This window comes from Schistosoma mansoni, chromosome 5 (genome assembly GCF_000237925.1).
Source record: "Schistosoma mansoni strain Puerto Rico chromosome 5, complete genome".
Lineage (NCBI taxonomy): Eukaryota > Metazoa > Platyhelminthes > Trematoda > Strigeidida > Schistosomatidae > Schistosoma > Schistosoma mansoni.
In genome coordinates, this window is record NC_031499.1 from 4,251,647 (window position 1) to 4,272,812 (window position 21,166).

At 34.9% G+C, this 21,166-nt stretch overlaps 1 protein-coding gene across 1 annotated transcript; it reads right to left on the reverse strand.

The window, feature by feature from the left end:
* Window positions 1-133: 133 nt before the first annotated feature.
* Smp_146300 (hypothetical protein) lies at window positions 134-20,359 on the reverse strand (the record flags this gene model as incomplete). The annotated part of the gene is made up of 12 exons (XM_018797685.1): window positions 20,331-20,359; window positions 17,854-18,336; window positions 16,705-16,738; window positions 14,995-15,277; window positions 12,641-12,677; window positions 10,944-11,072; window positions 10,187-10,242; window positions 6,966-7,226; window positions 3,270-3,457; window positions 2,517-2,688; window positions 1,467-1,621; window positions 134-239 (listed from the first exon to the last, which is right to left on the reverse strand). The coding sequence occupies exons 2-12, from the start codon at window positions 18,323-18,325 to the stop codon at window positions 134-136; spliced, it is 1,893 nt and encodes a 630-aa protein (XP_018652703.1). The 5' UTR covers window positions 18,326-18,336; window positions 20,331-20,359.
* Between the last annotated feature and the right edge of the window lie 807 nt (window positions 20,360-21,166).

Below are 21,166 nucleotides of genomic sequence, written 5' to 3' on the forward strand. Positions count from 1 at the left end.
AAATGACATTCTTTGTATTAGAAAACTTCTTTACAGTAATATTCTTTATATTTTTACAATATTTACAGTGAGTTTATAAATAGAGTGTACATATGTATGTATAAATCAGGATGAATACATGACAGTCTGGTTTTTATTTGACTTTTATATCCAAACCATTTGGATAATGTTTTTTAAATCGTTCAACAACTGCTGGATCAACCAAATAAGTTCCGTCCAGTTGATTTCCAAGTGTGATCCTGTGGTATTTTTTTTTAAATAATTAAAAAAAAGTGCAAAACACATTAACAGTATGTAATAGCACTGTGAATCTTTTCGAGGACCATTTATTAAGTAATGAGTAGATAGTAAAAATTAAGGAGCGGGTAGTTTTATCGTTTACTCTGAAAACACTTGAACTGAGCACACTACATCCATTTTAGGTTCACAAATTTAGGAAACAGTATGCAGTTTCCACATTCCAATTCCTTAGTTAAGTGCTAAGAAAAAGTCCTGAACTCAAGTCTCGCATTAATTAGCGCTGATCCGTATGACTTGTCTGCAATCTTGAAGTAACTGATACTTCCTGTTTGATTGAAACTTGCTTCACCCAGCTTTACATTCTAGAATCTTACCGCTGAGTTATCCAGGTAGTAATGTTCTAGAGCATCAGGGTGGACGATGAGGGTCTGAATCTCTGGTGGAGCGCCAGTTCCTCGAGACTGCACGTACGCCTTGCTGACGAGTGCAAGTCAAGACGAAACCTAGCTCCTCCAACCACTTAGCATCCAAATATAATGAACACGATGATAATTTACTCACACCATTATTCACATAGCAACCTGATCAGTACAATCCAGTTAAAGCTGAATGAATGGCTAGGTAGATATGATACTAGTCGCTAGTGAGTGACTAGTCAATTATAGTACCTCACTGGTTGTACTACCACTTTCTGCTAACTCAGAATTTCTATATGTCCACTTATAAAAACTTGGAAGGAACAATAAACTACTGTCTATGTGATTTGAATTGGTTCACTAGTGACTGACAACAAGAACAAAATCGAAGTTGTGTAGATCTTTTGTCTAAAATGAATCGTACTAGACCAATTGTTAGGTAGATGGTATTCCAATTAAAACTCTCCTACCTTGAAATAACATACTACGCCTGATTTGTTTAATATGCTATTAGCTACTACATAAACTACTGAAAGATCACATATATTGTGCGAACTAGATCGTGGTGTTTAACAAGTACTTCTTCATGCGAGTGAAAGTATTACTAGATAACTCAATAAAAACTACTTTGATTTGTGTTTCTAGTATGAATGTAAATTAGGATATACATGTATATAAAATGAACAGGATTTACTCCTAATATTGCATGTTTGACACAGTTTAATTCTCTGGTTTCAAAGAATAAAACTATTATATATGCTTTTCTCGATGACTTTAGTTAATATACTGATTAAATGTTTAAATTCTTACCAGTTAGGCTGTAAGTTATGAGGACGTCCGAATAATTCGAGCTTGCGTGTACCAGGAGATAATCGTTCAATAATACCGTAGATTTCATCAGGTTTATGACTAGTTTCACGAACTTCAGAGACAATTATATCACAATCGAGACCTCGATTTACACCCTTAAGATACAAATGTCAGCATAAGAATATAATTAAAATCGTCCCCAAAAATAAACGGTTAGTTACACGTAACACAAACCTAGTACACATGTGAATTGGTTCATGCAGCGAGACGAAATTATCAACACAAACGGGAGAATAGTAGAAATGGTAACGGTAGTAATAGATAAGATCAATCATAGACATATGATTCAAGAAGAACCCATTTGTGTATAAAATGCATAAGACAAAATAGAAACTCAGTATCTAAGGGCAGACAAATAGTGGATGCATCTGCGACCGATTCCAATACATGTCACTCATTATCTCTAACGGTCGGTTGCGATGACTATGCGGACCCCAAATAGGTGATCTGCAGTTAACAGTCAATGCACTAATGGACAGATATGTTCTAGTCCGCCCGCCCTTGATTTCTCCTAACCTACCACAATACCAAATATCACGTGTCGAAGTATGCGGTGATTAGGCATACGTAATACACGCCCCAGCCACCTCAGTCGATTTGTGATTTTTACCTAATGTCCTATGTCTGGCTTAACCACTGCTCACTCGGTGGTTCCAACATATGAGAGTAGTGCTTTAAACGGATCTATGATCAAATACTAATGGTCTATGAATATCCTCAATTCTTAAAGGTCACATTTGGCTGTCGTGATATAGAACAGAGAGGTACTGTTGCGCAGTGATGTAAATTAGCAAAAACCAATCGAACTTACCGAATCCGTGCCGAAAGTTTATCAGATGCCAACCCACCAGGAATGATGAGACTTCCAAGACAAGTGGTTGACCTACTGAACTACTTCACTCCCTATTGCTAGTCTGAGTGTTGACGCCGACCAGTAGTGGTCATTCTTATAGAATAAAGAGTAACTGATAAGAATTATTTTCAACTTACTTTTGGGTTGCCCTTTACACCAACTAGACAATGTTCTTTGCCATGATTTAACCAGTGTCCTGTACGTCCTGTACGAATTAAACGTTGCAATTGGTTAGTTTTAACCCATATAACCTCATCCACGCGTTCGTAACCCCATAACCGTAAGCATTCTCGACCAAGTTCCATAGCTCTGTGTGATTTGAGATAAAAAGTTAACTAGAAGGCGATCGTCTAAGTTACAGAGTTTTCAAGCAAAAGTTGAGAAAGGTGTCAGATTTTCTATTAAGAAATATGACAGTTTAAGATGCTATACATCGCAGTAGCAATATGTATAAAGCATGAATAGACGAAAGTTATGTAGATCATACAATTGCTCGTGTGAACTCCAATCACAGGAAGTACACATATCTTGATAAAGTATAAGCCAACAATTAGTGATTCCATGAACTAGTCTTACGCTTTGATTTGACCGTTATGAACGTTGTTTTAATCTACTATGCTAATTAGCATTATACGTCAAGATAAGTAGAGTGATGGGTATATGTAACGATTGGTTCACCTTTCAAAATAGGTAACATTCGAAGTAGATTCATACATTACTTAATTTTATGGAACTATCCAATCTGAAAAATATGTTTTAAACACACAACCCGAAGAGTGTAACTTAAATATCTGAACGAACGATCTCCTGGCATAGAATAAAACATCCGCTAGTGTACATTAAAATCGAGCTTATCAGTTGTAATTTAAATGAGAAAAATATTCACTAACCTTCCTGTTACCCATAGGAATATATACCCATCATCTTGTAAACAAGGTATATCTAATCGTCTCATCTCATCGTCTGACATTGTTCCATACGGCAGTTCCATGTGTATATCCCATGGTGGATCAGCCATAATCACAGCAAATTTTCCAAGGATTGACATATTTATCAGTCGTATATCACAGTTAATCCACTGGAAAAGTGATAGCAAATACTTGAAAATCAGTAATCTTATTCGCAGTATTGTGTATCAAGTAAGTTATCACTCTTTCAAGAGTATATGCATTCTGGAGCGCTCTACCAGCAGTTATAACAATTGCCTCCTCAGTAGTAGACAGTTATGAAAGGAGGATAAATAGTTATGTATTTATCCAAGAAATGCTCTTCTTTAGCTGAAACGTTGGACGGACACTAATAGAACAAGTTCCTTTAACATACATTACGCGATACTTCGTTTTCAATTTCACCATCGTATTAATACTTCTTAGTCTGTGGGAACACATTATTATTAAGTGACATCAGTGGTTTCCAGTAATTCCATTGCCCCGAGAAAAACACATGCATAGTAAGTCATTTACCAAGTAGTTTATGTAAATGGTTTTAACCTACATTGCTTATGTAGTGATACTTCAGTAAACGAGAACGCGGGTGGGGACAACCAGCTGTATTTAAATACACAATTACAGAATCTCAGCAAAACCTGAAAACCATACAGTAAGTACTTCGTTTGCAAAATGTCCATCAATTGTCTTAGACTTTAATGTTCCGTCATTTCCATACCAATCATTTTCTGTTCTCGTTCTCTTCTCCTCGATCTTCCCAACCTTCTGCCTCCAAGTATTCCACTTTCGATTGGTGATACAAACTACTTATATCTGTCGACATCAGTAACACACACCACAATACGATTCCGTTCTTTAAACTGCGTTTGACGAGACAGAGCTCGAAACCCACAACTTACTAATACATAAACAACTAATTTAGCTACTGAGGAGTCAAACACCTTTCCGTAAAATATACCAAACTCTAAATACTTATTGAATTCAATGAGGCTATCGCGGCCAAGTTGTGATTAATTTATTGGGATATTTAATAATGTGAGTTAAAAACCAATATGAACACTTTAATAGACTGAGCAAAATAACTTGGATATTGATCCTATGATTAATAGTTGTGGTTAGAAGTATTGCCCACTTGACATACTTTGAAAATTAATGACTAAACGATAAATATATATTGCCTGCCTAATGATTGTGCAAAATTCAGGATGTTGTCCACTATGCATTTCTTCTTGAAGAGCACATAACAACTGATCTTTAAGTAAAGGTTCACAAGTGTCTGTAGGATCCGATAAGACCAGAGTTTTTAGATATTGATGGATGCAGCCGTGTTATTTCGAGGATGAACTTATAAAGCCTGCAATGAACGAGTTCCTGGCAGATAATTCGATCGTCACGCCAGATTACCCTTTCTACTTACCACCAGATATAGTCCCCGTGAGTCCCTTTTGTTTACAGACTGAAAACCAAACCGAAACACGGCATCAGTCCATGAAGTCACTGTGAATTGAAATTAGTCATGTTGATAGGTATAGACTACCTGGTTGGAGTTCTTGTGATTATCGTAATCAATGGTTACACATTTTGAACGACATGATTCAAAATCGTTTCCAATGTTGTTTGTGCATCCATTCTTTGTTTTCCCTCAAATTCTAAATTCCTCATAACTTTATTTTACTAGTTCATACTTTCTTTTTGAGTCGTATCTTTGGTGTCTAATCTTTCCTATTACTGTTACTAGCTCTAATATTCTGAAATTTGGCCTGACAATTTCATCTCTCTGTGCGAATAGGGTATGGCAACTTGAACTGTACAGACTATACATTGTGACTCATATGGGTGTAGCACTGAGATATTGTGGGAGTGATAAAAAATGAAACCGCGAAGCAGATGAAGAACATAACTATGAAAGACTTTTAGGAATGTTTTGGTCAGTGAAAACATGGGTGAGGCAAATGTGTTGTCACAAATTGTGAGGATTTTACAGGAAATAAGAATTCATATTTTGTAAAATAAATATTTATGAGCCAAGTTCATCGACTTGATGGACAGAGCGATACATACGTACACACATTCATAACTCTCTTTATAGTTGCGTGTGGATTAGGATACTCCATGAACTCCCAGATCGAATCAGGTGTTTTTTTTTAGAAGACTAGCCCCCGAGCCTTTAACCTAGAGGCCTAATCAACAAGGCAGTGAGACGAAGCTAGGAGATACGGTCCTATAGTAGCCGACGGCAAAGAATTTATTTATTTAAACACATAAATATTGGTACAAAAAAGCACCAGATAAATATGCGCCTCACAAATCTCATTCGATTTGCTTAAGGGCTGTGATACTGAAGCAGGTGGTTTTCTTAGGGGACCACACCCCGAGCCTTTGACCTAAAGGTCTGATCCGCAAGGCAGTAGAGCATCGTGAGGAGATGCAGTCCCATGGTAGCCGGTGACCAACAATAGGTTCATACGCCATTCGTTCCATCAGGATCCTGGAGCCCATGTGCACCGTTGGTTTGGAATCAGGGTTTTCCAACTCCCCTAGGTGGACTCGCCTTGTCCACCAACCCGGTTAAAGCGCCGGACATTCGCTTTTCGTCCTCTCAATTTCGTAAACAACAGTAATGCCACGAGAAGGCAGTGAGTAGGACTTCCCTGGCAGAGGCTATATAGGCGAAGAATAGGTTCATACACCACTTTCATCTCAGGATCCTGGAGGCTATGTGTACGATTGGTTCGGAATCAGGGTTTTTAATTACTCTAGGTAGATCCTCCGTATCCACTAACTCGGTTTAAGCCCTGGTGGTGGCGTGACTGAAGAAATCGATATGTATAGGGAAAGCCAGAGAAGCTTATGCCAATCTGGGCCATCTTTGGTCCCTTCGTCATGTAAATATGGCTGTAAAGGTCGGATCAACAACGCATCGGTGAGAGTAGTTTTGCTTTATGATTGTGAAACTTAGCCTCTCTGAGTTGAGCACATTAGATAACTCTTTATACTCGATGATTGTTTCCGGAAGATTGCTGATATTCAATATCAACGCCATGTTAGTAATAGAGACGTTCGTCAATGACGATAATTCAACTGGTGTCACCACCTCGAAACACCGAGTTTGGTGGCTTGAACACATACTACGAATGTCGTACCAGTGAATTCCATCTTGTACATTATTTGCCAACTCCTGAACTGGTTGGAAAAAGTGGATAGGTGGTTTATGACACGGTGCCGGGGTACGAAAGAAAGCTATACAGGACTTTTATCTGTTGGTTTTTCACTACTTCCTGGCTGAGATCCAAAAGATAGTTCAACACAGTGGCTTGAGACATAACCAGAGATGGCTCAGTTGTAACTTTCTTCTACTTTGTTTGTAAAAGTAAGAGTAGCTTCTTGAACTGAAAGAATTCTTTCTGGTTGTATATTTTTCTCAACTGAACTGGTTCCACCATTATTTGCTACTCTCATTCACTAGTTTTTATTCGTTTATTATTTTTTTATTTATTATACTCACCCTCCTTCCTCTACCTCTTCACAACCACATTTTCTTGTTGTGTATGGTGTATCTTTATACCAATAGTTATGTCTTAAATAAATAAATGATATATATATATATATATATATACATATATATATGTCGAACATTACCTGAGGTGGATACAAAATTAGTGATGTTCCATTGTCTTTCACAGCACCACCACCACCTCTAACACCGTCATCAATTGAATTTATTGAAGATGTGTTGATTTGTGACGATGATACTGATGATGACGAAGACGAAACTATATTTGTTGTAGAACTATTATCAGTTTGACGATTTTTATTATTATTTAACACATTCCGATTAGCAACACCACCATCCAATTGTTGATTAACACTATCTGTATAATCTATTGTATAATGAACATACTAAAATAACAAAGAAAATTACAAAAATCAATAATAATGAGTAGGGTAACTTATGAGGGAATTAGGAGAATTGATGCAGTGTGTTAGTTACAAGCTCCACCTCATTTGCAACTGTTTATTTATAATCTCAAATACTGAATTCACGTTACATTTCGTATATATATCCTTAGACTTATTCTGTTTTGTAACAGATTTATTGGATACGAAATGTTTTAGAAAGGTATGTATACATTTAAGACGAATTTATTGAAAAGATCAAGTGTATGGAGAGCAAACAATAGTGCGAAGTGAGAATCCTACGTATTGTATGGAGTGTGATGAATGGATTGATGTGACGATCAATAGTGATGCTCCACAAATTGATATAGTGATCACTTGTATAGTGTGTAGATTTGCGTGTGGGTTCAACTCATTAGTTGAATCCCTGTATAAATTACTTTCTGAGTTTATATAGTCGAATAATGCTCATGCAGATACACACAAGTAGTCATGCGCACATAAAAATAACACGTAGATAAAAGTAATTATTAAAATGATACGATTAAAAACGGCATACATTTGTTCATCAGACTTTCAATTGTTAAGACAAAAATAAATTTGCATAAGGGTTAGACACAATGTAAAAGCGCTACGATGTGTTGTTTATCTCCTCTAGACATATATAAGTTAACGATGGAAGTAGCAGATTGATATGATAAGCCAATCAGAAGCAATTTGAAGGACAAGTGCATATCATTGGCTAAGAAATGGGTTGATTTTCTATTGGGTATATATATATATATATATATATATATATATATGAGTATATGTGCATTTTATTCGGTAGTTCGAAAACTTTCTCGTCCACTCTTATGTTTTCGCTCAAGGAGTCAGTTAGGGGGGGTTAGTGTGTAGCACTTCGTGTATCAGTGTCATATTTCGGACACCAACTATCACAACACAGATTCCAAATGGAGAAAACTAATTATAAACATTCACATTCAACCAAATCTTCATTAATTGGATATCAATCAAATTTCACAGTAGTCGAACTGTTAATATTCAATGTTACACTGGACTTTTTTTTATTAACTCAATCCCGATTGTAAGAGGTACTTTGATGTGCTAATAGTTTAGACTGTAAATTGTGACAACCGAATCAAATCATAGATTGATTCGAACACTAGGCACCTACCTATAAGTCCTGCTATGTCGGTTAAAGAAAGATGAGACTGAAAGAGGGTGACTTAAGAGCTGAGAGCAAATTTTGACCAATTAATTTATTCAGTGTATATTACTGGTTAAATAATAAACTATAATAATGAATCTAGAGAAAATATTCAGGTTTTAATTTAGTCATTTTTTCCAATATGAATCATGGTGGAACAGATTGGAAAACACAATAAATACAATTTAGTTGAACTGCATTTCTGCCGACAACGTGAGATCATGGATCATATAAATTGAAAAGAACTGTCTCTGTACTCCTGCAACCTCTGTCCCATACACAAATACACACACACATAGGATATTAAACTATGTGTATACACATAGGAAATTTATTCGATTCGTTCGTCTGTTAAGATCTTCTGAAATTTTTAATAAAATCATCACTTTATGTTTTTTTCTTCACTCTTAATTAATTAAACTTACTTCTTTCTTCCACTTGCCATGGGGTCTTTTATATCAGATTTTAATTGTGATATGTTTATAATTAATGTAAATATAATTTATTTTCTAATAATTGATATTACATATGCACATCTAAGGTATAATCGACTGTTGTTTAAAGAGAATTGCATATGTATTTGTCATGTTTTAGAATAGTTCAAGGTACTTCCGAAGAACGAATGACTGGTTAGATTTTTATCTTACGAAACGGGATCTACGTGAACTAGATAGATCGAAAAACTAATATACACTACAACACTCTAACCTCAGTAGTTCATAAATGAGTGAGAGAGAGGATGGGACTTTCAGAAGAGCCATAACGCTTACAGATGTAGTCAAAATTTTGATAGAACAAATCTGTTTATGAAAAGACAAGGATGACCTTGAAATCCTGCAACCAATTACTTAACACCAAGATTCAACAGGAGGAAGTGGACTGGAAAAAAAAGTTGTGGTAGACGTCCTTACATGTCACAATTACCATTTATTTGAGAGAACAAGGTCATATAAATTGTAAGCAGAGATGAATGGTGACTAGCAATGGAATTTAGGACGCACGTTTCTTCCTATTTGGGACTCATCAGATGGATGTACCTGCATCCCAGAGTTGATGTTCACTCCGTGACTCGAACTCAGTACTATTTGCTTCAAACACCAACACGTCCCGAAGTGAAAATCCACTCTGGGATGCAGGCACATTCAGCTGACGACTCCTAAATAGGACGAGACGCTCATCATAGATTCCACTGTCAGCTACTATTCATATCTACTTGTAGCGCTTGTGAGTTAATGACAATATCAAGGTTATCCGCACAGGAAGCACATATGCTTGAAGCGATTGATTAATAGCAGTCCTAAACATTGATGGGAAGATTTCAACAACCAATATAAATGAATTAGATAATATTCCTACTTTATTAGAGAAAAAACAGTGTGAAGATTCATGACACATTTTTCTTCGATTTTGTAGTAACAGTGTTGCGGTTAGCAGTGCTGATGATATTGACTGCTTCATATGTATATCTTAGCAAACATTGATGGGAACGATAAATATGGAGACATAGTTGAACTGAGCAATTAACAACAGACAATGGGGTTTTTACAAATTTATTCAAAACTATTTGACTATGTATCACAATTGTCCTGTACACGTTTATGCACTCAGCTTTAAGTCATTCTAATTGTGAAAGGGTTAGGAATACTACTACTGATTAGTTAGCCAAAACGAAGATGAGGCGGGTTTAAACTTATAACTTATTGACTAAAAGCAGAAAACAAGTAAACATCATGGTATACTACTTTATACTTACTTTACACGTGTCAACATGAAAACAAGTATTCAAGAATGAACAGTCTCCAAGAGATTCTGAAATTAGAAAAATAAGGCATAAAGTGAACTTACAAATTCGTTTAGTTAGTTTTGGACTGTGTTACAAAAAATTTAAGGTGAAATCATGGACTCATAATTGTCGGAAACCAATAACATCCTAGTTGGAAGGAGAGGTAACTGCACTATGGTCATATACAATGATTAGATACGTTGGGCGACTTCATGAAAAATTGATCGCAGTGACACAGTTGTGTATATGTCAGTTAAATAGTTAGCCTTATATATTTTGAGTTACGTAACATTCCTAGTCTGTTTTTTTTTAATTTCTGTTCTATTAGAACTGTATGTCTCATGTGTATAAATTTTTATTATAGTAGGTGATGTAACGGATGGTTTAAAATATTTTTTTCACTCTCAAGGTATACTACATTAATACGATAACAAGATTAGTCATGTTATAAAAAACATAGTTTGAGAAATTGAAATGAGGGGGTATACGTGAATGAATACTAGAACTGAAGATATAAATGAAAGTAAAGAGTGAATACATCTATGTCACTGTGATCAATTCTTAGTAATGTCATACAACGTCTCCAATCATTAATCATGATAATTACAAGAACCCAAAGTAGGAAGTTGGCATTAAACAGAATAGCTGAAACCAACAGTGACCTCATGAAATGATTCTACATTTTAGTTTGGCAGCCCTTATACATAAATATAACATATGTACTTACCATCCGTATGTGGATGTATAATTTTACGGAAATGAAGCTTAGTACACCGTTTCTTATCACCGGTTCGTGCTTTAACTTTTGAACATTCAGTACGGGTACCATAAGAACAAAACTGTTGTACTTGACTGCCTAAAATTAATACATATATATCTTGGTAAATGATAATTTTAAAAAACAATATTAATAAATGAATCAAAAATAATATGTAATCAATTTGATGAACAAGCTACCCACCAAATTCCCAAAACTGGAACACGATGACTATTCAGTGGTTTGTATTTACCAGTCGCTTTTTTAAAATTATGTGATCACTGAAAATCATTTCCTAAAAGTGATTTAATTTGATTCCTCTTTCTTGGAACTCTTCAGCAGTGGACATTCTGTCTATAACAACTGAGGTATATTCACTAGTGACTAAGAGAAGTTTAAAGAGGAAATTGGTGACCGATAGGATCACACCATGTCAGGAATAAGACAGATGATATCAGATCACAACAACTGGAATTTCAAGGAAGGAAAAGGGTTATAGTAGACAACTATTCAAGTAATTAGTTTCCTAAAGATTCTATGTAGTACTCGGTAGAGATTCGAGGATTCTAGGTAATAAATATCTTGACAGGTCTGCTACTAATTCGAACGCTTGATACTCACTTCATAGCTGGTTTCTAGTTTGCTAGAATTCTCCCACACTCAAGCTCCGAACGGTAAAAAAGGAGCATTAGTAGAACAAAACTCTAAGGCTCATTGATGCACAGAAACACAGAATTTATAGACTTATCAGTAACATTTGACCTCTGGAAGCATGCTAAATTAAGCACCAGAGTAAGAGGTCAACCAGTCAGTGTGACAATCTGTCCATCTACCAAACATTTTCATGGCATATGCTGATTGGACGAAATGTCCGCATTTATATCCTGACTTCTGAAGACCTTATCGAAGAATTCTAGGAAGATCCCGAAATTCTCTGTAGTTACATTTGTGAATCTTATAAACTGTAAAGGGATTCACTAAGAAGCACCCATTCTGTATAATGGTATAGAAAATAGTAAAATCAATAGAGTTTAGTAAAAAAGATTTTGTCGAGATTGATTTAATTTGCAAAATGTACTGGTCACAGATTGACGTGTTAATGAAAACCAAGAAGCGCAGGACAGTTGGCCCCATGGTTTTAAAGACTAGGCGTTGGTCACGAGACCTGAAGGTCATGAATTCGGTCTCTGTTGGGGTCACATGTGTGCAGTGCTGAGGAGCCCCATATTGGGGCGAAACAGCTGTCCAATCCTCTTTGGCTTTCAATGGTGTCTCAAATAAGATCAATATGTAACGGATAAAACATATGAAACCAGTAAGTTAAGTGCTAGAGATTAGAATTAGATAGTTCTTCTTTGAGTATCTCACCAACATAATGAAGTGATATCGGTTGAAGGACTGGGCATTTCTATCGTAATAAATTGTTCTTATTACAGAACAGTTCATACCAACCGACTATTCACAAGATCTAATCAACAAACTACTTAACGTCTGTAGCAAGTACATTACAATTAGTCCAATAACTCAGGATTAAAAAAGTATTGTCTCATTTCAACTATATAGTGATATCATTTTTTAGTCAAATAAACTAACTAATTAACATGCTTTTATTATGTATTTAGTGAATTAAATAGATGAATTTGGTTTAAATATACATAAAGACATACCTCCTTGAGTTCGGAAACGTTCGGTTAGGAATCTTTCCTGTAAAGAATATTTCAAGGTATAAAAAAAAGATATATTTTACATATATATCATTCCAGAAAGCCGTTACACATGGGAAGTATACATATTATGACGTTAAACAGGGACAAAGGTTGAGTTACAACTACAAAATTGATGTGTCCCGTAAAGATGAGAAATGATTGATTAAGAGCAAACAGATAGATCCGTGCATTTTAATCTATATTTGTCCAACACTTTGTCTATGACACTGCACACTTTGGTTATAGATCGGTTGAATGAGAGCGTATCATGTGATGTTCTCGGTCTATTGATTGAGGGACCAATCTAGTGTTTGATCATAAATCTTTAATTACGTATTATTTAGTATAGAATGACCGAGTGTCTAGTGTAGGATCGTAGACGAAAAACCTTGTAATTCTCTGTCGTAGCAAAAACAGTATAAAATTAAGTAATATACATATTTAATAAAAAAAAAGTAGAGTATCGATCTATATACCCAACTACAGTTTCAAAACAGACAAAATTACGTAGAATTTTGCCCACGAAGAGTTCATTTTTAAAGGGATATTTATAAGACATCAGTCAGCAAAGTTGCATTTTTTCACATACACCAAACAATTTTGAACTACTTTACTGTATTAGTTTGAGTGATTTTAGCTTTGATCACTGTCAGAAGTAGAGGTATATTGAGTTCATTGATATATTATAATTTAATGTACTATATCCCTGAAGTTATTATTATTGTTATTATCACTAACTCACTTTTCTAAGTACAGATCTGTATAAATGACTTTCAGCTACATTCTAAGTGTAAGGGAGAGTGATACTACACGGTTGGTTAAATTGAAGTACATGTGTGGAATTCTAACCTGAAACTCAGTGGCCGAAAGTAGAAAATTTTAAACGCCGAACCATATTTAGGTTTACAATTCCGATGTTCTTGAGAACAATACTCTATCAATTGAAGCACTAAACTTCCAAATATTGGTTTATAATTTCGAATCCCTCTTTATTCATTTCGAAGTGAGCAGCATTCAACTATGAGTTCAAACCAGCTGTCCGTATTTGACTACGAATAGCTAAATTGAAATACTTTTTGATTCTTATACACAGTGACAAACGCTCAATTCTTTGCAGAGATCAGTAGTTAGAGAATTTGGGTGATATAGCTGAGAATAGTTTGCAGTGGCGTAGACGCATTCACTATTCATCTTCTCCTTGATGCTGAATACCGATTTCCCTTCATGATTAATTTTCCATCCTATCTTCTCCATATTCCGACGGTTTAGTGTTTTCTTCCATAATTCCTACATTATTTTGATGTCTTTTGTTACTTTTACGTTGTCGTACTAATTAGGTATGGTAATCTAGGCCAACGAACATCTATTTCAGGCTCTATATTGATGATGCCTCTGTTAATCGATCACATCGTAATTATTCAATGGCAGATATTGTAAATATTTTTAAGTCAGTATCTTCCATAAGTTGATCTACAATAACTCTTTTCTGACCGATCAAGCATAGAGTACTTGAATTTGAATACATTTGTCTCTCGTTTTTTTTCAGAGGATAGATAAACACGAAAATATGGCAAGAATAGTAGTATTTTTGTTTGAAATGTTCACTATTTAACATCACGGTAATTTTTAACTCTTCTTATAATGGGCCTTGAGTACATACAATCAGTAATCATAACTATCCAGTTTAAACAAATTTAAAACGGGTGAATTAATTAAAATGTTTACCCCATCAAAAGAGCAAAACAAATGATTGGAATATCTAAACAAAGCTACTGTCTTGTAGATGAACTGAATCTCAGAACATAATAATACTACCCAGATAAACAATATACATTCATAAAGAAGAGATTAAAATTTTCTATAAACATCAATTAATCTCCCATTCAGTCGGCTACAACGTAGGATCAAGTACATATATTCATCGGTCCAAGTTGCCATACCTCATTAGCACAACAAAATGAACACCAAATCCATAGAAGCTGCTACCTTAGTGGTAGTAAAACGAGATTTCATAAAAGGATATGATACAGAGAGGAAAACCTATTTCGTACACTGAAAGGTATAAAGCAATTTTAATCTCACGGTTTAAGGGAAGACAAAGAGTATATACACCTACGCCACTGTGATCAATTCTGAGCTATCATCCAGAGTCTCCAAGCACTGGTTACAATGGGTGCGCTGACCCCGATCAAGTAGTCTGGATCTATCGACATGGGTCAAACCAGAAGTTAGTGACTTTATGGACTGATGCCACGTTACAAGTGCAAAATAATAATAATGTAAAATACATAAAAATTAACTTAATACAAAATTACTTTGGTCGATTGTCTATTTAATAATTCCATAACTTCTTCACGTATTCGTTTACTTTCTTTTTCACGTGTTGTTTCAGCACCTAACAGATTTTCTAAATCAAATTCTATTTCATGATTAGTCTCTTTTATAGTATATTGATGATGATTACATTTATCATTAATTAGACGTTTATTTCTATCGGATATTGATTCATTATTTTCACATTGTCTTTTGATATTAGAAAAATTGGGTTTTTGTTCACAGTCTATAGGTATTGCTTCTGATGTTTTCAATTGTTGAATACTGTTATGAAAGAAATCAAGTTTTACAATACAATTTGATAATGTTACACGTGATTTAATTAATCAAGAACATAACACAGTGAGATGATATATATAGATACATGCATGTATGAATAGTAACTGTTACTCTGAGTTTAACCATATAACATAATGGGTGTTTATTAATTGCATATACAAGGAAAAACTGTCGATTTACTCAACTATGATTAAAGTCAGATTCCGAAAAATCTGGTCAAGTGTCATACAATCACTACAAGACTTAGAGGTTGTGATTTCGATGACGGAGTCAATGAAGTACACTCCTATGAGACTTTTGGTTGTGCACGACATCGCTAAACGCCCTAAACATTTTGAAAATGGTTGTCATCACAAACTTCTAAACTATAATGAAACAGTTATTGAATGCTACCAGATTTTCAATGGTTCTCCAACTGGTGTCAATTCGTGACCAAAAAATTTATTTGTTAATAAATAGCATGGAATAAAGAAAGTACACTAGAAGAATATTCCAATGACCAGTTAAAAATTTCATAGGAAGATAAATATTAACTAATACAGAGAAATGAATGACTTACATTAGCATACTGTGAAAATCACCCATTTGCAATATATGCAAGTTGTCATTAAAAGGGCAGAAAAAGTGTTTCAATTTTAAGGTCACACGTGGATCGCTAACATTTATATGCAGACTGGTAGCTCATATTAGAAAACTACAGTATTCAAGCCAACAAAGAGGTCTTACTTATTTTGAATGTACGGCTAGTGAAACGTATGGCATAAATCTAGTCAGTACGCATAATCCTGGACTTTTAAATATTCTACTTTGAACTGTAATATTTATCAAATTCAAGTAGAGTATGAGATTTCGTGAAACACAGACAAATTTGTAAACTAGTTTATTAGTCTTTTACAGGTGTTATTAAAATCCTGCACTTTAGATTTAATGATTGAAATTCTTATATTCGCGCAACGAAATTTCATTACAGATCCATTGTTCATATTTCAAGTAATGACTTTAACCTCTCTTTCATTGGTTACCTTGTCTTTTACCGTCATTTCCTCTCAGCTATTATAGAATCAGTAAGAAAGTTATGCATACGAATAAGTTCCATTAACGTAACTTCTGTAGAAACAGTAAAAGGTCTTTTATTATTTTATTTTATAGTACTTGTGGAACAAGTACGATTCAGCGTGTTGTTATCGTATATCGTTAGCCAACATTGGGTTCGCACAATGCATAGAGCTAACATTTTATTTCTACCGAACATTGTTGAGCCAAAACTCCAATGTGGAATCCGATGACGATGCCCAGCTACCTTAATTAGAGTGGGTGGAACATACATTACTTCCAGTTGTTGATAGTCTTTAAATAAAATACGTTCTTGAAGAAAATCTTTGCCAGTTAAGTATGGCAGTTGTATAACTTACCTTGACTGTTTAGGGGTTGATTTTTCGACATCAGCTGATCCAATTTACCGAATAATTGTTTAAGATAAACACAGAGAGTATAGTTGGTTGAAAAAATAGGAAAAAAGAGTAAAAACTGTCGAAGATTAAGTTAAGATTATTTTATCACAGGATGTTGATAAAACTTGATATGTGAAATAGTGGAAATTATGAATCATAAAAATGTATCAGAATCATGTGATCAGTGATACCAAGTGACCGTATTTTCTTTAGTAAGAATAGCTGAGTAAAAACTTAATAGGCCTAGATTATTATGAACAAAATAAATGTTCCATGCTTAGATTATACTAAGCTAGTTGATGAGGTTGTTATTCCCTGCAAGTGACATTTAACTAGTCAAAGTAAAAACAATATTGATCGCTCGTTTACACTAGTACTTTTTTAGGTATCATTAGGGCGGTGTAAAGATTTGGGCATAAAATTCAGATGTTACGAGCGATTTGAGGTCTGGAGATAGCGTATACTTTTCAAAGTTAGGAATGGTAAAGCTCATAGTCAAATACAAGTTAATAGCTTAGACTGAGTGGTAGTCACAAATGTCATGTTTGTCTAAAGATGATAGACTAAAGATGATGTCTAAAGATGATCTATCGATCTAGCTGTAACGAGGCCACTAGTCTGAGTGGCTTGACATTGCATACACCTAATGGGAGATAAAATGCGGATGCATCCATGACATTGCAAACGATTATCAGTCATATCACCCAATAACGCTAACCATCACTCATGATAGTTTGGTGGACTTCAACCAGGTAGTTTGTACCTACCAACATTCAATACCTTTATAAATTCGAGTCACAACTACACGGATGCTCTTAGCTTTCTTCTAACCCACACTGCATTCTGTTCATTTTATCTCTCAATTTCTTGTTAAGTACAAAAAGTGTAAGTTTATATCTGTCATCCTGTAAACATGGTACAACAAAATGAATCTCCCTTTCCAAATAATTAATAAAGATGTTTCGAATTACAAGCGACCAGACAACATCCATGACACAAATAAACTTGTATTTATTATTTTATCACTAATGTTGTTCCTACTCTACTGACATTAAGAGTTATACTTATTTGCAGTAGGCAAACTCATAATGAGGAAATTAAATCACTTACATGATTTATCAAGTAAATTATAACTGTGATCTGATTGTTTCGCATCGACATTAGATGCATTTTGCGATTTGTCACATGAACATTTTCCAATATGATCACAGTTATTAGAGGATGGATTCAACAATCCTGATAAAGAAGTTATATTCGATTGAGAATAGACTGAAAGTGTATCAGATGACACACTCGTTATATTATTATCACTGAGTTTCCTTTTCAATGCATTTTCGATAACAGAAACAGTTGGCTGGTTAACATTAAAAGGTCTGTTAATTGAACCAAATCCAGTGCTGCTATTATTTGTAAGTAAGGCAGAGGAAGACGAAGTTTTAGTAGAATGAGTAACGGAAGCTAAAAGTTGACGTCTTGCGGCTAAACGTTCACGTAAAGAATTCTGTTTAGCTTTAGCCGCTTCAACAGAATCTAAAGCAGAATTTTCAATTGTAACTGGAGTAGGAGCGGGATTGTGTGACATTTTCGACAGCCCTACATGAAGGTTGAGAATAAAATTTTCAAAATGTGTTTGTAAACAAAAATATAAATAGATTGTCTTCTTTAAACTTGGCGCTGTTTATCTCATGAATAGGAATAAGCCGCGCTGAAAACAACTTTCACCACAAGAAACTAATGAAGTTTTAATCGAATATGTAGTCACTGACTGATTGTAACAACAGACCAACGATGATTCCAGAAATCTTTAATTTAGGTCAGAAAGGTTTTATATAGCCTTTAAAAGAGTTCTACTCTAGTAATTTGCATATATTAATATGGAATATTACATAAGTGTATTTATTCGACCGAACAATAAATATTTTTAGGAACATAGAGATGTTAAAATAATTTGCATTTCATGCAGATAGATATGGTTGTTAAATAAGGATCACAAAATGTGTCGTGAGCTACAAACACCTACCTATTAATTAACTCTACGATTCGGGATGGTAGTGATAAGATTCACTATTTAAAAACGTATACCGTTTCATGATGATAGTAATTTAGGAACATGAATTATGGGAAAATGTTTTGTACAAGTCACTTACAGGAATTCGGGAACTATCGATATTAGTTACTGTTCTCGTCAATGTAATAAAACAGCTATATCTGATAACATTGAACAAACTTCAGGAATGGATAACAGTGAGTATTTATCCATGCATTATCACAATGAGCACCACGTATGAACTAGGAAAGATGGTGATAAACTGGTAAGCATACTTACTCTTGTACACCAATCTATCGCATAGCCTACACTGACTATAGAAAATGAGGCTCCTGAACGCATTTATTACTTAATTTATTATTAACCCTGATGAATTGATGTCTGACAGAACCTCAGCATAGATCTAGATCTCAACTATTAAGATCTAGAAAGGTTGTTTGACTTTTTCAACTTGGATCTTATATATATTGTGACAATCGATTGAAAAATGCCAAGGTCGGACGTAGGGAAACAGGGGAAGACTGCAAATCAGTTGGTGAGGTTGTGAATATTCATCGATTGAAGTAGTTCGGATATGTTGAGTATGTTCAACTAATATTTACCTCGATATGCAGTCATGAGAGGAGCGGTTTGACAGGGAACTAAACAAACGAAAAATTGGAACTATTGGGTTCTAGAAACGTTTGTTGAGGTCCGAAGAATGACTGTCTCCGGCCAATAGTGGAGGGGAATCAGATTTGGTAACACGGCTGAAACTAATGATCAATTACTTTGTAGGTTAATAACATGTTTTCTGGTTATCTATAGACCTTCAGCGGCCTCTTCCCACTACGTCATATCTCACCAAGTGCAACAATGACCAGCAGATTGTGGAAAGCACTTTCTAATGAGGGACATTACACTTAGTTGTCATTATCCTGCATTCAAACCCTTGGTACTTTTAAGAGTTTATCAGATAATGATCAAATAGTTTCGGAAACTGTTTCGCAACACATGTTCTATTATACATATAGTCTTATTAGCTGGAAAGATTAAATCAGTTGCTCAACAGATAAGGAACTATTTGACATAGCGATCACATTTTTATGGAGTCTGAACTTAAATACTGAGTTATTTAGTGATTGGAAAACTTCCTCGGGATTAGCTAAAAAAGCCCCACAGACCTTAGTCGTTTTGTTATTTTCACGCATAACCACATAACCTAATTAAAGGTTCATCTGCATTTAGTAAATACACGTGTATTTACTGTACATTTAATGTACAGTCCAAGAAACCGGGTAGGAATGCAGACTCATTGTAAGAATGAAGGCTAGCCCGTACAATATTAATGACACTTGAAAGGAAACAAGATAAAAACTATGGTTTCAACATAGCAAGGTCAACGATATACATCCTTGTAGTGTTCAATCCCCCCTCGAAAAAAATCACTTTCTGGCTTTACGATAATAAAGAGACAGTTGTTTCACATGTTTTAACACAAATATATGCATATTTATATGAATATATGTAATCATATTTTGTTATTTACAGACCAACTTACCGGTACAGAAGACGAATACCCGTCCTTGACCAGAAGAGTAACTCTCAGCTTCGCAATGTTGCTACTTTCAATACTCAATATAGAATAACATTTTGAATAGTGTGAACCAGTTGGTTTGTTGGGACTCTCACGTTGTGTTAGGTGTGGTTCCAGGTGTTTTATGTTATCTATTGTGTGTAGTACAGTGTATAGTACTAGTCCTTGTAAATTTGACAGTCACTCGGGCGTCTATCTATCTTGAGTATAAGCGAATGAGTTCATTATAGGGCTATGGGATTGTCGAGACCTTCAACTATGAAGTTATACTATCACCAGCTGATTGTTTATAACACTTAGAATTTAAAATGGAAATAGAGAGATGTATAGGAAGGACAAGGGTTCAAGATCAGTAAGTAAATTATTAAATGATTTGCTTACGATAACTAGTAGGCTCAGAATTCATAGTTCTTAACACTCCAACCGTTTCTCGAATATACCTGAGCATCTTTTCCCTCTGTCTTTTGAACTGACTGCCTATGAGTTCCTTAAATGAAATTAATTTTCGTACAACAGAGTTAGCAACTCTGTAAAAGCAAGGAATTTTTAGGTTGTTGAATGGATGGTTGGATGCTCCTCTTAAATTTGTGACAAATAGGGTAGTAAAAGCTTATGTGGTATCTAAGTTAATGAAATCACCACCACCAGTCTTTTCGACAGTTCAAAGCTCTTGGTTTAAAGTGACCATTACTCCTTATGTGTATCTGTATGTGCATGTCCTCTACTCATATTTTGTTGTCAGACGGTAGGTATTTTGGACTGAGTCCCTTTCTCTGAAGTCCTTTCGTTTCATATTACGC